Below are 16,427 nucleotides of genomic sequence, written 5' to 3'. Positions count from 1 at the left end.
TCTCTGCACAGAAACTGACTTTGCTTATTCAGAAAGACAACCAAAGGGATTTTGTTTGCCCAGACCCTATTGCTTTTTTTGTTTAACTTTGGCCTGTAAAGGTAAATTGACACAAGCGAGCATACCAAGAAAAACAGCAGAATTTCTCTTAAAATTTGACATAGTGAATAAGGGAACAAATGAATTGTGCCCGTTCTGTACAGTGTTCAGGAAAAGGGACTCACAAATGTTGTTGATGTTTCTATAGAATATGATTCTTTTTTACTGTATTGCGTTCCTCACCACTTCCTAGGATCCCCCTGGAGATAATTAGATATCATGCTGAAACTCTTTCACACAAGCTGAATTTTGAAGAAAGGAAGCAGCTGGATGAGAATGTATCTGTTGCTGAGGTTGAACAGTCAGCCTGTGCCCTTGAACAAAGCCCCGGTCTCAGAGGACTTTCTACTGAAATATATGAATAGCTCCAGTATATTTTGGAAAATTCCTTAACTGAAAGTTGAATGAATCATCCACATCAATTTGATATGTGCTGCTAGCTCGGTTAATAGCTATGTATTAAGAAACATGATAGGAATCGTGGAAGTTGTGTCTCCTACAGAGCCCTTTCATTATATATACTCAGTCTCAGAATAGACACTAAATTACTTTCCAAAATGTAATTCTGAACAATTCTTTCCTGTTTTGTTCATCAAAACCAAAATGCTTTCACATATAAAGGACATGATTTTGCACGTTAGAACGTGTACGCAGTAGCACACCATATGCTATATTCAGTATAGAATCTGTTTTATTGTCTGAACGTTGAAACGGCTTTTCATTGTGAGTTATCATGGCATGGGAACAAAGAATGAATTTGTCTTGGTGTATTAAAATTCATCTTTTTCTTGAATGCAATACAATTGAAGAGAATGATGATGTACTGAATATACTAATATACTGAATCTGAAAGAGTGGTTCTGAGATATAAATAATCTGACATTTAAGATGGAGGCAGAAACTTCAAGCTTGTCCTTACCTGTATTATTGAGCTTCCATTGTTTTGAATAGAAGGTGTACTTGCATAAATCCGAATTTGTTATGCTCATGACCTGCTGTTTAATCAAACTTGTAAGTATCCTTTCATATACTGAGAAGAAAATTGCATTCAGTAATCCTTCACCTCATCTTGCTCTACTCAACATGAGCAGAAGAAAAGTATCATATGAGTATGTTGAAGTCCATTGATCCCATCCAAACTGTTCTACCCTGTGACGTGAGCCCTGCTTAGTGGATTGTTGTGTTTCAAAGACCTGTTATTGGTGATGAAGAACAGATGAACACAGGGCAGTATTTCAAGCATCCGTGTTTTGTTTCTTGTCCCCAATAGATGGCAACGTGTGCTGATTGACCATGGCCTCCAGCAGGTGTCCAGGGTCTCAGCCTCACATCTTTAGTGCTGTAGCAGATAAACACATTGTTCAGCAGTCAGATTCCTCTAGCAGTAAGATAAATCTATGTGGGATATAAAGAATAATTTGGCATTTTTACAGCTAGTTCCATAATTATCATAAATAGTGGCAGTTAGATACCTGTTTCATTGCAGCTTCCAGTCAGGTGGAGAATTTGTCTAGGTCTACCTTTCAGTTCTTTATGAGAGCAAAAAGGAAAGACAGTTTTCAAATTTATTTGGTTTGTGTTAGGAGATACAACATTGAGGATGGCGGTGTTACCAGGTGTACCCTGATAAACTGCCTGTGCTCACAGGTCATCAAAACGCTATGGGAGCTGCAGCTATAAGAACGTGTACCAGTTCTATGTCCCTCACTTTATTTCAGAATATACCTTAAAGATATAGTGACGTGTTCTTCCATCTATTCTGTGCTCTGGATTGATAAAACAAACAGTGATCCTCAGAAGATTTCATTTAACTCATTCTCAAATACCAGAACTTAACATCTCTCCTCCATTCTGAATGTTGGGACCTGACGCTTTACCTAGCACGTTTTGCATTCGCTTTCCAGATCACGTGAATGGTCACTGTACCAGCCCAACATCCCAGAGCTGCAGTTCAGGAAAACGACTTTCCAGCGCGGACGTCTCAAAAGCAAACCGCCGAGGGCCCGGGAGGCCCCCCTTTAGAAAAGCGCAGTCTGCAGCCTGCATGGAGATTTCCCTCCCAGTCACCACAGAAGGTGGGTGGCAGTCGCTGTTGTGCTGGGTATCCGTGAATTTCTCACCAGGTGTGAAAGTAAATTTAGCATGATCCTTGTCCAAGTCATTGCCCAGAACTGCTGCCTTCATCTGACTGTTTAGAATTAGAACAACCCCTGTGTGTTACTGTTGTTACTAACCAGCCTGCTCTTGAGCTCTGTGCTGCCTAGGGATGTGGTACGCTGAACCTCAGTGAACCTTTATAGTTGTCCCTTTGCCTGTATGGGTCCAGTGCTTTGTTATGAAAAAGCAGTCGTTCATAGCAGCCTACACAGAGTTACTGTGATAGCTAGATTTACTGAAGTTTCAAACCCTCATTGCCACTACTTACCAACTCTGAAACTGGGTGAGTTCAGGCTTTGCACATATTTATTTATTGGTACTAAAGACTGTATAAAATTCCACAATTCCTAGCCACTGTTTGCTGTAAAATTACAGCCCATGATCTGATCCATTTATATAACAAGCTTCTAGCTTTAGTATTTGAAAAAACAGCCTGCAAATCATGAACTACCTGAGTGCAGAGACTCAGTGGGCCACTTACAGCAATGCATTTTGCTTAAAACTTAGAGTAAGCTCATTTTACTTTGGTGTAGGGACCACAGGCATTCTATATAACTGGAACCAATACTCCCCAGTTTTGATTATTATTAAAGGAGATAGAACAAGGGATATTAAATCACTTAGTGTGTCTAACTTTAAATGCAAGTTGTTGCAAACAACTTTGTTGCTAGCTGCAAATTGCTAGAATTTTTTCCATTTCCTTTATGACAACATAAGTTGAAAAATAGTTTTCTATTTTGCCTTCTTATAACTGTGGGGATCACAAAACAGAATCCACATGTGCAAGACCCAGTAAGAAAACATCCTCATTTGACATAGAGAGCTCCAAGATTATGTTCTTGACTGGAGCAGAGCTGCTATCCCATAGACTGTCGTGATGCCCTCTAGCATCTCCTTGAGTTTGATATAAGGATACCATTTACCTACATTGATCCACAGGACATAGAGTAAAGCATGGTCAGATGGCCTCTGGAAATCAATTGTGTTCACTGACTGTTACTCTCTTCCAGCTGTGTCATTAGGTCTGTAGCAGAAATTATCTCCCATTGCCGGAGGCTATCCCACCAAAACAGATACAGGTGAAATATGGAACATTTTGTTCTGTCCTTTTCTACTTAAGTACAGAAACACTTAGCTTAAATAGCTTTCTATATTGGTTCTTCACTGTCCAAATGCCTTTTCACTAAAGCAGACAAGTGCCTACATGATCTATTTTTACTAGATGAGTATTAATCTTTTGCAGAGGAAAAGGGATAAAAACTTGACAATAGTGACATTTTAACAGAAACTGCTGTTTCTTCAGGGACCATGCAGCCATTGTCTTAGATTGTGAGTAGAACTAAATTGATTTCACATACCTAAACATTATCTCAATGAACTTCTTGTAATTATAACCAAATTATACTTTGAAACAATGCTGAAGAATCTACTGGGCTCAAATTTTACCTGGTTAGCAAAGGTATTTTGTATCTTCCCATGCATGGCAATCACAGACACAGGCATCTGTAGTATAGACCTGACCTCTAGGAGAATGTTACAGTATTTTGGAGTCATCAAAGATGAAGCCATAGGCTTGTGAGCACAAATGTCTAATCCTGTTATAGGCATCATATAAAATAAGATGAAGTGCAGTCTTTGAGCAATTAGTTATAAGAAGTAATTGAAAATACATAGTAAACCTATAAATTTCACTTTTAACTTGGATTGATTAATGACTATATGTAGAGCACTGCACTAAAGCAGATTTATAGAGCTCTGAGGTGTTTAAAAATTCCTGTGCTTAAAGGCAGTTTTCATTTTTGTAGTCAGCACTTTTTCCTCCATGTTAGTTATTGATTATCATAGCTCTCATCTATCTCACTTTATGCACCACACAAATATGGTAAGTACCATTGTCGCATTATAACTCATCGTGGAAAATACATCACTGCCACAATAGTTTCAATTTCTTTGTGTTTTTCTTCATCCTATGTAGCACTGAACTTTTCTGCAATTCTTATATACAGATACTGCTGCAGTATCAACACTACTTCTAAATAATTTGGCCATGATACCACTGAATTCTTTTCTGCTGCTTCTTTTCCTTCTCCCCTACATCTTCCAACGTTAGGGCCACTGGCAGGCAGAAGAGGGAACCTACAATCCCCTAAGGTTCCACTAATCCTTTCCCTTCCAGTAACAGCAAGTCACATCCTTTTGAAGTGGTCCATTGGCTGCTACACCGTTCACATTCTGTTTAGTAAGAAAACTGGCATTACTAGAAGTGTGCTAAGCATACTGTTTTATGAAATGCTTTCAACAATTTTGCAACACACTGATACTTTTGATTGCACAGTGATGCTTTTTACTATGACAAAAGATTCCGTTTCTATTTTTTATCAGTAATTATAATACCTATCAAGTTTAATATGAAAGTATACCTCATTCTAGAAAGTCATCTAACTTCCCTTCAGGGACATAAAGTAAATGAATGTAAGTGACTTTAAAAAAAATTAATCCTATTTAAACTTATCAGTGGTGTCATTGAAATAGTATTACAGTTCTCAGTGACGTTAGTGAAATGCCTGTGATATAGTTCTTCCTGCTGCAAGAAAGGGCCAAGCAGAATCTTTAGAGTAATTTATATTAGCATGTCACATGATAGACCATGGTTTGATTTTTTCCTTGGATGTGTGGTTTGTATGTACAGGCATGCAGACAAGTTACCTTTCAGGGGGTTTACAAACTAAAATAATTTTCTAATGGTACATATTCTCTTTATGAAAAGAATCCATATGTTCAACTTACGTAAACTTTTTTTTTTTTTAATTTCTTTCTTTTTTTTTTAGTGCCTGTGCTATTAGTCTTCCAAATTCTAGCTCTGCTGACTGTTCTGCCTGGAATGACTGACATTCAGCCATTCTTTATGAATCTTAGATTCTGGACTTGCTATTTTGGCAGGTGGCTTGCTTTATTTCTGAAGTTTTTTTATGTTAAATAGTGTGATAGAAAGTGATGTGATGCTTAAAGGATTCTTGGGTTAGAAGTTAGGAGGGTGAAGAGAAAGAAGATGAGAAGTTAAAAGATTTGAGAAATGTTATACTGAGAATAAAAATTCTCTTCCAAAGGTGGAACTGGCTTTGATCAAAACCTTCTGGTAGGGCTACTTAGCAGTATATGCTGCAATAAACAAAAGCTATATTCACAATAAATTATTTTTTATATTCTCATTTTGTGACTAAGATGTGTATTTTGTGTCCTCACTACAGAAGTAGTATTAATTAGGATATTATTCTTCAATCTGATTAGAGTTTTGATTAGGGATTGCAATCTCAGAAGCATTGAGAACTTTTCATACGTAAAAAGAAAATCCTTCGTGTATGGGTAAATCTTTTCTTAAGCTGAATGCCTGTTTCCGAGGCATTGATGACAATTGGATATTTCTTAACAATTCTTCCAGTTCCTGGTCTTAAAACCCCTCCTTAATTGATTAGCTAAAAAAAATAATACATTTTGATCACTAACCATAAGATATCTGTTAGAAAAATAAATCACTCTTTTCACTTTGGTTTTCAAAACCTGCTTATTTAAACCTGAGCTTTTGGTACAATTGGAACTATATTTTCAGTGTTTTCGTCAAGTGTATTTTCAATCAGCCTTCACACACTACATTTTTCTGACTTCATTTCTATTAGATGCCTTGGTCTGTTGCACTCTGGGCTCCAACTAGCTCCCTTTTTTGACTGCAGTTATCTTCACAGAAACATTGAAACAGGGATTGTATTAACCTTTTGCTTGCTTTCTTTGGGGAAAATCTGTACTCCTCTATGTCTTGCCTTCTGTTCAGTTGCACAGATCCATCCCAGATCGTCTCAGACCAAGAACTGATACTACATAGTCATTAAAGTGATTGAAGCTTCTTTTCCATCTAGAACAGCAGAAGGACTGATTATGAATTACAGTGTAGGTGGGCAGGCCCCAGACATCTGTTCTTGTTCACATAGAAAAATTAAACCTCTATTTCAATTAAATTTTTGTTGTGATTTTAGATGAAAGAAAACAGTGAAGTTAAAGAATAAAAATAAAATTGTTGTGTGAGGGAACTTAGTGTGATTATCCTTGTATGGCTGGCTGAGTATGTGCATATGCTGCCATATACTCCTATTTGCTTTAATAAAATGAAAATAACTAGTGTTTCAGATTTGGAATTTCTCAGTTACTGCTTTTTTTCAAGTGTTTTTCTTTTTAAAGCCAGTTTGTTGTCTCCTGAAGATTCTTGGTAGTTGCCCTCAAGAGCACGTGCTGGCAGACTCTGCTATTTTTTCCCCATCATTACCTGCATTCATATAGAAACTGGAGCATTCTGTATATGTCTGAATGTAGTATACCATTCATCTTAGGAATGAAGTAGAGACAGGGTGGAGTTTTTGTTTTGAAGTGTTGTATTTGGAAAACTATTTTCTCCAACCAATATGTAAGTGATATAAAATCATCTTTCCATTTTTTAATTATTTTTCCCCACTATGTAGTCTTTAACTAGCCAGTTTCATCACCCTAGATGGGGAAGACTATCCAGATCAAACTACAAACTTATGTCCAAACAAGAAACTTTTAGAAGGATTTGATGTACATTTTATTTTTCTTGGAATGCTAAGAGCAGACTGTGAATTTGCTTTTTATTTCTTTAAAATAATTCAGTTTCAGTATTGGATAACTCTTTTGATTATACACAGTTAAAATTTGACATGAAGTACTTGAGATGTCACTGAGAGCTGGCAGAAACAAACCATTGAAGAATATTTAGCTATTATCTCTAATAACCTTATCAAATATTCTGTGGCAAGTACAATACAATTTTCATTATAATGGATCTAATATACTTTCAGACCTGAAGTATTTCTTTAGTATTTGCATATAAAATGACTAAAATGATTCTGGGAATAAGCTGTTTTGTCTCTTGCCTGATTTTGTCCAATTTGCTTTAGAAATGGATAGTATCTATATACTACGTATTTGAATTTCTTTTACTATTCAAAGGTATTTGAGGATTACCATAAGAAGTTTTATGTGGCAGAGGTTTTCCTGCTGGATTTTGGCTTAGATTTTAGGCTTTTAGGGTGCTAAATGTATATTTTTTTAATTTTGTTGCTTTTTGGTTGGTTTTAGGTTCAGCAAATTCTACAGTGGTTTTCTGTGCATGTATGTTGGCCTATTACATTGGTCTGTTTCTATAACAAAGCTTCCAACTTCGTAGGACCTGTCCATGCCTTAATCAATATTTGCTTGTGAATACATGTGTGAAAACATACAGAACTGCTGACATTTGCTCTTGTAAGTCCAGTAAGAAGTAGTCATAGTCTTGGAAATAAGTGGTTATTTTATATGAAGTCCACAATTTGAGGAAATGAACTGTATATTGCATATTTCCCATGTAACTTCTATCACATTTTTGACAGTTCTCCTGTCAGTTATGGTTATACTATTACACCATCTGCAAAAGTGCTCTGTGCACATTACACTGGATTTTCTGGATGAATGGGTAAATGGGACCATTTGGTTTTCTTCTCATGTTTACAGTGGGGAGCAGTGAGAAGAGGGAGATTCTCTGTTTTTATCACTAGCCCCTTATTTTCTTGAGTCTGAAGCCCACGTGTGAATGTGAGCTGACTGATGAGAGTCTAGAAAGCAGTAACTGCAGTCTTAATGGTCATGGTTCCTGGGCTTCGAAGGAAAGAAAGAAACAACCAGGTTGTGTGATCTAGAAAAGTGTTGAATGAGCAGCATAAATTGATTTAGATACGTGACAGGGGAATGCACAGAGAAAAGGAATAAAATATTGTTTGTATCTGCTGAGAGAAAGGCAGAATGTAATGGACATAAATTACAACGTCGGGTGCACAGCTTTGCAGGGGCAGTAGGTGATTCATTTTGATCCCAAGGATAGTTAACTGCAGAAATGGATCCTCTGAGGAGGATAGTGCACCTCTGGCCAGTATTTAGAACGACTCATGCTCTCCACTGCATACTCTTTGTCATTACTCATGATATTGGAGAGTGGATGACTTCTGGTAAACTTCCTTAACATCCAAATAAACAGATACTTACCTGGTCCACTGGGTGTGACACAGCTGTCATGGAACCATTCTTCTTGGAGCCCAAAGGGCCATGGTTTTTCAAAGCTAAGTTTTCACAGCAGGTTGAAAAGCAATTAACTGGAGATTTTTTTCTTTATTGGTAGGGGAATTATGGTGCCTGTTCTGCTTGTGAATCATTTCAGTTCTGTTAGGATTTGAAGTTACTTTGCATATCTGTAACTAGCAGCAATACAAGTAGTATAATAGGAAGTGGGTTAGAGACACTCTGGGTGCTGTAGTCTCCACTAGTTGCTGAGTTTGTCACCAACTTTGTTTAATTCATGCTTGTCCTACATCTGGTACAGAGAAGCAGATAAGAAGGTTGCGTGCAGGACCTGTTCAATATCCATAAAGTCTGTTCTTTGCTACAGAAAGTTTTATTCAAAAATTATTTTCAGAAGTGTGCTGTCCATAGTTGTACATTCATTTTCAGTTATGGTGGAGATGAGATTGTGTGTGCTTGCTTCCTACCGTAGATAAAGTAAAAATCCTCTCTTTCCTTGCTTCCTCTTAGAAAGCAGATATAGGAAGATTTTAAGGGTGAGCAAGGGGCAAAACATATTCTGCCTGTGATGCCGAAACATCAAAAACAGTGACAGCAGAACTTGGGAGCAATTAAACAATTCAGCCCACGTAGTTAGTGCAAATCATCTTTCCAGGATTCAGTCTCTGAGAGATGGTTCTTCTGAGACTGGATGTCCTAACTAAATGAATGGGGCAAGCCACTTGGCCAACAAGTCTGCATAAGAGCTTCCAAGGACATGAATAAGAAGTAGGTCGTTAGGGCATGAGGTAGCCTAGTTTCTACACACTACCTTTCTTTAACAGATTTATATTTTTTACTAGGCCCATGACAAATAAAAAGTTGGACCAGAAGGGACAGAAGCCTTAGGATCACCTTTCTAGCTGAGCACTGTAACCACTAGGCTGAATTAAAGCCCTGCTTCATGCCTAAAAGTGTCCTGTCTTCCTGGGGATACTTGAAGAATGCCTAGTGGCCACAGATGGCAGTTCTCTCAGGCTGATTTGTTCCTCCAGCTTTTTGCCAAGCGCTACAATCACTAGGCTGCAGAAGGCCACTGGGGTTGTCATCTTAATGTTCAGATCTAACCTCAAGAGGTTTCAGTGATGTTTAAATCCTGGTCACAGTGAGCTTTCCCCATGTCTCTAGACAAAGCAGTGAGGAATGGCTGTCTAGAAGCTGAGCTGCCTCATTAAAGAACGTCTCATGGCCAGGAAAGGTCTGGGAAGAAAGAGGGAGCTTTGTCTGCATACAGATGTGAGGCTGTTGCCCACATTCCAGCTCTGCTGGACTAGACTGAGTTCATGTTTGTTTTGTTTTTTTTCCTGGAAGGACGTTTTCTGTGAGGTACTACTAGGGTCCACTTGTTTTCTTATAGGAATCTGCAAATTTTTCTTATTTTTATAACTATCAAGTGTAAGAAGGCTTTGTTTTTCTTACGCTCACTGAACATTCAGTCAGTTTTAATTTAGATGATTCTTTGATTCCAAGTTAAGCTGATCTTGTGCTGTACTGAGATCATGTTGAATTCAGAGGACAGGTTTTACACTAAATGTTCAACTTTACCATTTTTATGTCTGACACTGCGTTTGAAACAGTGAAACACATGGGAAGTGGAACGCACCTTTAAGTGGTTCCTGGTACTTCTCTGACTGAATGGAGTAGGTGTGGATCTGCTGTATACGGAAAACAAGGGAAGAACATTCATACAAATATTCTAGACTTCTTACATTCTTAGGTTATAATAGCTATTCCAACATTTTTTTTATAAACAAAGTTTATTTAACAAAGTTTTTCTAACTACACTTCAGTTACACAAGCAGGGAATCTATTGGGAGCAAAAAAAAAAATATTGGGAGCTTCATTTAAACTATTTTGACTCCTTTGTTGAAGGAATGTAAGATTTTTCTTCTGTTGCACTTTTTGTCTTCAGATTCTTCCACATATGAAAGTTGTTGAACGTATTCTTCCTTCCCAGATCATCAATGATGTTATCAAGAGATGCTTCAGCAGAAAGGATATTTTAGACTGGGTGTTAAGTTATAGGGAATATCATGATTTCTTTGATTAAAAGATACAGTCAAACTTATAATCTAAATTCAAATTGAGCTCTTAGTGTTCTGAATAGGAAGACTGTCTGCTTGTGTAAGTAAAGGGAAGTAGTTCATGTAATCAAATATGAAATCTTGATAGACATTATTTACTGTTGAGATCTCCAGCATTTCTGTCTTTCCATCACAATGCTTATTTCTACTTCGTTTTCAATTTGGAAAACAGTTTTGCTCTGACAGCTCCCCCCAGTTTTTAAAAACGTGTAGAACTAAAACTTAAGCCTGAATTGTTCTGTGTTCTAAAAGTATCAAAGTGAAGTTCCAAGTCTGGTGACTAGAATCTGTTTTCCCTTTCAGGCCTTTATTTGCTGTTGTTTACATCAGTCCTGAATCAGTTGAAACCACACGCTGAAGTTACGTTGTTATTACTATAGCAACTTCAGGATTGTACTACATTTCAGAACTTTTTCAAGGGTGGGAGGGTGCAGTGAAGCTTTGTTTAAGCAGAGGCACTCACCCTGGTCTGAATACTCTGCAAGCAATATGTTCACATGCTTTTTGACATGGTTTTAGGGCAGCTTCTTTGAACTGATCCAGTAGAAAACGATTCACAGTGAGAGTCTAGACTGTTGCATTGTTTGTGCCTAAGATAACTTCTGCTGCTTTCTAGTGAATTGCTTTAATGTGGAATGCAGCTTGAGAGTGATGCTATTAAATGTTGTTAGCCAAGTAACTGCAGTGTTCTTAAGCGTGTGAGAGCCCCACAGCATTACCTCCTGCCCCTTTCTCCTCTGTGTTGCTGAAGCATTGCTGTCTGTAATATGGTTCAGTCTTTGTCTGTATGATGTTTCTGTGTGCAAATTCATGTTTGAAATCTAATTCCTTTACTGTATGTTTATGCTGACATTCAGGGCTTTGCATGCTTTCCTGACTCAGTAATTTAAAAAGTGGCATTTCTCTAAAGCTATTAAGGTAGTAATCCTTAAACTGTCAAATGGTTTAATATTTTCATTACCTTCTGTTAAATCTGGTATTTGAAACGTAAACTTTTCAAGATCTCCAAATGAGGAGAATTTAAACCATTTGTTTCCAGAATATATTGATTTCCATATATAAAATAAGGTCGATTTTTGAATAGGTTCTACAAGGAGATCAGTTACTGAGAGTGTTAATTACATCAGGAAGAACCTATAAGTGAAATCCGAGACCCTGACAGCTCATTGAATGCAAACTCTCCAGTAATGAATGTAAGCTTTAATAGTGACAGTATTGATCTTTGTCACTGGTAGTTTTCTCTCACACCTCACATAGGATGCTTTTGTTTTCATGATTCCTAACTCCAAAAAGAAATTGACTTTGTCTTTCTGTGTTAGTCCTTACCCCATTAATTTAAAATAGTCATGCAGGCAATTTCTTGGACATGCTGATGTGTGAGGATGTGTTCCCCTTACAAAGCTTTGGCTGCAGCTGAGAATAAAGAAGTGAGAACATCCCCCTGAAGAGCACACATCAGCGGCATAAAGGTTATTAGTGTCCCCTCTTTTTTTTCTTTTAATTCCATGGGAGATTTCAGAAATTGCAGTACTATTCCCACTACAAATGGCAATAAAAAAAATCCCAACAAGTGCTCTATGAATGTGGCAGTTGAAACATACAGAATCGTTTACTCAGATGGTCTTTTAAGTTCCCTGAAACCCCCTAGGCCCTCAATCACATCTTCTGCCAGACACCAGTGCTGCAGCTCTGTCACGCAAGGAAAGAGCTAGCTCAGTCACTGCTCAGGGCTGCTTTCATAGGAATGTCATGATGACGACTGGCTCAATTGTTCTTGTCCTTTTGCAATGCACACGATTTTGTGGCAGTAGGTTACATTTCCAGACGGGCAATGCTTCAGCAATTACACGGAATCAGTTCATTCTCACACGACGAGCGTCACTGTACTGCTCACACATGGATGAACAAAGGTAAGACCCAAAAACGCTGGCTTCATTTTTATCCTAGTATGTCGGTTGAAGTGTCCTTCTGTCTTTCTGTCTGTGAGGTGGGTAGCAAATTGGAGGTTTTGCAGTTGTTAAATTAGGAGCCTTCTACTTGTACGCTGTTGCTCCTAGCTGGAATTTAACGATCAATCCAGTGTTACAAAGGAGATTGGTTCCTGAGCGTCCATCCACATCTCAGTAATCCACACTGTGCATACAACAGGGTTGAATGAAGCCATTTTGAGGCAAGCGGGACTACTTTTGTAGTAGTATTTCTGTGTTATGGTCCTAACCCACACTAGGCAGCTGTTTGAAATTTCCTCACTGCAGATAATGATGCTTTCACTCAGAGCTGCTTAGGCTACAGTCCACCAACCTGGATAGCAGCATCTCCCTAATGACAGTCATCGCTTGGCTCTCAGGGAACACTTGGATAATCCTCTCAGTTCCTCTGCTTCCAGCTGCAGGAAGAGAGCTCTTTGGAAAGAAAAGAAAAAGTCAGTAAATCCAGATCTACAAAGGGCAGAGGAGGAAAAATGGCACGCTACCGTAAAAGAGAGACAGCTGAGTGGTAACAGAGGGATTGCTGGAGTTGGATAAATGCGTCTCAAAGAAAAGAAAACACTGACTCCCTCAGAGCAGGAGGCAATTAAGAGGCAGAAGCACATTTATAACAAACTGTAATGTAGCAGAGTATTCTGGAAAGAATAATGGGGGAAAGAGTACTGTGGAGCAGAAAATTATTTGCCTTTCACATGGCTGTCTTCTCACTGAAACAGGGAGACCAAATAAACTTTGACCCAGGTTAAAGGGAGTACCTGGAGTGCTATGGGTGCTGGTTGACAGCCATGCAGAGAGATGTAGCTGTCACTGTTACTACACCTGTATTGCCATGGAACAGAAGGAAAATATATGAGAAAACCCATAACAGTGTTGCATCTGAAACTCATAATCTGTGTTACAGATTACTGCTGAATGGCAGTGTTGGTACTTAAGAACTTTTAGCAGATGGGACATCATTTTAAATGTAGAAATTAAGCTAGGCACGTTTTTGGTTTCCCAACAAACATGTCTTTATGTTTCTCTAGGATATAATGGAGTGGTTTTGAAGTAGAGAATTTAATTTATAATCTCTTTGAGAAGGGAAGTGTCAGAGGAACTTTACTGAACTAAGTTTTATTCCAAAATCTAAAAGAGGAGAGATTTCTGCCTTCTTTTAGATCTAGTTATTAAAGTCCCATAGTGATTACAGCCTTCCATGGGTTTTGTTTTGCTGTTCAGATATGTTTAATGACATCAGACTTTGACAAGTGCCATGCTGATCTTTTGTGTTTCATTTTGAGTAGTGTGTTTAATAGAAACTTGCACAGTATGTTCCCAAAAGTGTCCCAAAGACTATATCTGTTAATGTCAGTTCTGCTAAGATGTCTTAGTTAACTGTACTGTACAGGAGAGAGGAACATTTCTTGTTAATTTAGAGAGGGAGATAGCTTGATGACATATGCAAATGGCACATCATATATTTTAAGGTCCATGTATCTAGCCTTTGCTAACTAAGCAGATACATTTTTGTCCTTCCTTTCAGTATATTTCTTAGTTTGAGCACCACCATATTTGAATGCTACAGCTTTTAAAGAGAAAATTAATTATGTAACAACATATTTTTAAAACAAGGTATCCTTTGAATTTTATGTGTTAATATATACATATATATATGTGTGTATGTGTGAAGCCCTGAGGATTTGTGAAATTACTCCTCTGCCCTTCTTTGCTCATCAGCTGCTGTCCTTAAGAAGGAGCTGGGCCAACCAGTCCACTGCAGAAGTACAAAGTGCTTGGGGTAATGGGAGACACTGATTCTCAAGGTATTAGAAGCTTTCCACATGAATAAAAATTCCAGGTTTCTGCAGATATATTTAGCAGCACTGAGCTAGAACTAGAAGCACTTTATGCCTACATAAAGAAGGTGAAATAGGGTGAGGAGAAGGCAGTGCTTGGAAATTCAAATAGACACAAGTTTCTCTTTCGTCAGAGTGGGCCTGAAGTGCCAGGGAATGCTCTCCTCCGAAGCTCCTTTTTAAAAGGCAGGCAAATGCCTCCTTGGCAGCTGTGCCAAGTAGGTCTGAGCAGCATGTTAATCTGCCCCCAGCCCTGTGTGCCAACACAGGCACGTAAGGTAGCACATACAGCAATGCCTGCTGTTGCTCCAGTAATGCTTTACTGTGGTTCTCTCCGGTATTTCCCAGGTAGCTGCTGTGAAAAGGATAATTTCCACAGTTCACATGCAGTGATCTGGGTAGGGAGTCTAATGCAGCATGTGGTCTGAGGAAGATCCACTGCCAAATGGCTGCTTCTGGTGGAGGGCAAGAAACAAGATGAAGCTTAGCCCAGTTTTAAACTGGAGTGCTTGAGAAAGCCCTTTTCTGATTTTATTCTTAACCAAGGTAGACAGCATTCCTCTTCTTTATTTCTGCAGGCTCTAAAGAGACAGCTATCTGTGCTGAGATATGAGAATTTTGTGCCAAACAAATCTACTTCATCATGATAGGTTCAGAAGTGAGCCTTTTATTTCAGGTCTGATTCCTTCAAATATTCTCCCTCTCCATAACCTCCTATTCCTCTGATGTTTGTGTTGCAGAAGAGGATGTGAGGTTTCCGGTGATCAAGACCTGACTTTTTGACTCCATGTTGGCAGACAGCAGCTCTGACACAAATTGCTTTGCAAAGACTATGCTGGTGGCCAGCGCAGCTCTCTTCTTCCCTCTGGCTCCCTTAGTCTCCAGGAACCTTTAAGTCTCACTGTGTTCATAGCCTCCAACATGTTGCAGCTGATACACATGGCTACCACCAGCAGATCCCTTGCACAGTTTTGGCCTTCCTACTTGGCGCAAGGCAAAGCAAAGCAAGGATCCCTCAGCCCTACAGCAGTTAGACCATGTTCCCTTTGAGGAGCTCAGGGTCTCCATCAGCGTGGCTCTGTCTCCACCTTGCTCTCAACTGTTGTCTGCTAAAGTTTAGGCAGAAAGATGAACCCATTGGTGCCAGCTCATCATGCAGTTATCGTCGAGGGCACAGAGCAGGTTTCCCATCTCAGTGCCTGAGAAGCCTGAGGTGTGCCCTGAGACATCTTGGCTGCCGGGATAGTTTAGTGATGTGTGTCTTTTCCTCAGACAGCTTGGCAATAAACAGCAGCTGTGAACTTAGTGCTCTTGCTTCCTACTTGTGGGAAAAGGAGCGGAGCAAAGACCGTGTGTTCTGAAGTTGGAAATGGCTTCTCCCTTTGTGTCCTACAGCGATGAGATACATGGATTAATATTAAATGCATTGGTAGCAGATGGGTCTAAAATTATTTCATGCTATTTAGAACAAGTCCTTTGAGCTAAGGCTGTTGTAAACTCTAATTAGTCTATGCTAATCTTCATAATAAGCAGCTATTTCTAATGCAGATCTAACTGATGAGGTCTGACAGCATTTTCCACGCTTATACTCTGGCAGGAAGCTGGTACGGTGGTAGTATCACAGTGTTCTCCTAGGTTGTGAAAATGCCGTGTTTTCAGTGCCCTGCAGGGAGTTTGTATTTGCTGCAAGCCTCTACCTGTTCTCAGGGTACCAGCTTATGCCTGTTCAATTGTATTTATTTATACAGAAAACCGAGAAAACTCCTTCAGCCGTTCCCGAAGCTCCAGCGTGTCGAGTATCGACAGGGACTCCAAGGAGGCAATCACAGCCTTGTACTTCATGGAGTCCTTTGCCCGAAAGAACGACTCTGCTGTCTCCCCATGCCTCTGGGTCGGAACAGGCCTTGGTATGGTCTTAATCCTCTCTCTTAACCTGCCTGCCAGTGACGACTTACGGCAGTCAGAGCCGGTCATGGTGTCACCAAGTGGTAAGAGTGCAGCCTTCTTCGTGTTTATTATCCATCGTGGGGCAATGGGGGAAAAGCTGTATGATTTTATGAGGCCTTTTTGCCAGAAAATTCTCAAGAAATGTATTAAGTAGTAGTCAT

General features: G+C 39.1%; 1 protein-coding gene across 7 annotated transcripts in view; it reads left to right on the top strand.

Annotated features, from left to right (window-relative positions):
- STXBP5L (syntaxin binding protein 5L) overlaps positions 1-16,427 on the top strand; it is a 184,332-nt gene that overhangs the window by 156,616 nt on the left and 11,289 nt on the right. For 3 of the 7 annotated variants that reach the window (XM_090150141.1, XM_031613002.2, XM_031613003.2), the window contains 2 exons: positions 2,004-2,174; positions 16,068-16,307. In XM_090150141.1, coding sequence (XP_090006267.1) covers positions 2,004-2,174; positions 16,068-16,307 — 411 coding nt within the window. Of the gene's footprint in view, positions 1-2,003; positions 2,175-12,307; positions 12,407-16,067; positions 16,308-16,427 lie in introns of all 7 variants that reach the window. The other 4 variants (XM_090150135.1, XM_090150125.1, XM_090150152.1 and 1 more) reach the window with 2 other exon arrangements.

The sequence above is a fragment of the Phasianus colchicus genome, chromosome 1 (assembly GCF_987193195.1).
Source record: "Phasianus colchicus chromosome 1, bPhaCol1.hap1.1, whole genome shotgun sequence".
NCBI classification, from domain to species: domain Eukaryota; kingdom Metazoa; phylum Chordata; class Aves; order Galliformes; family Phasianidae; genus Phasianus; species Phasianus colchicus.
The sequence above is the reverse complement of the archived record's forward strand: the minus strand, read 5'-3'. Positions and strand labels throughout refer to the sequence as shown.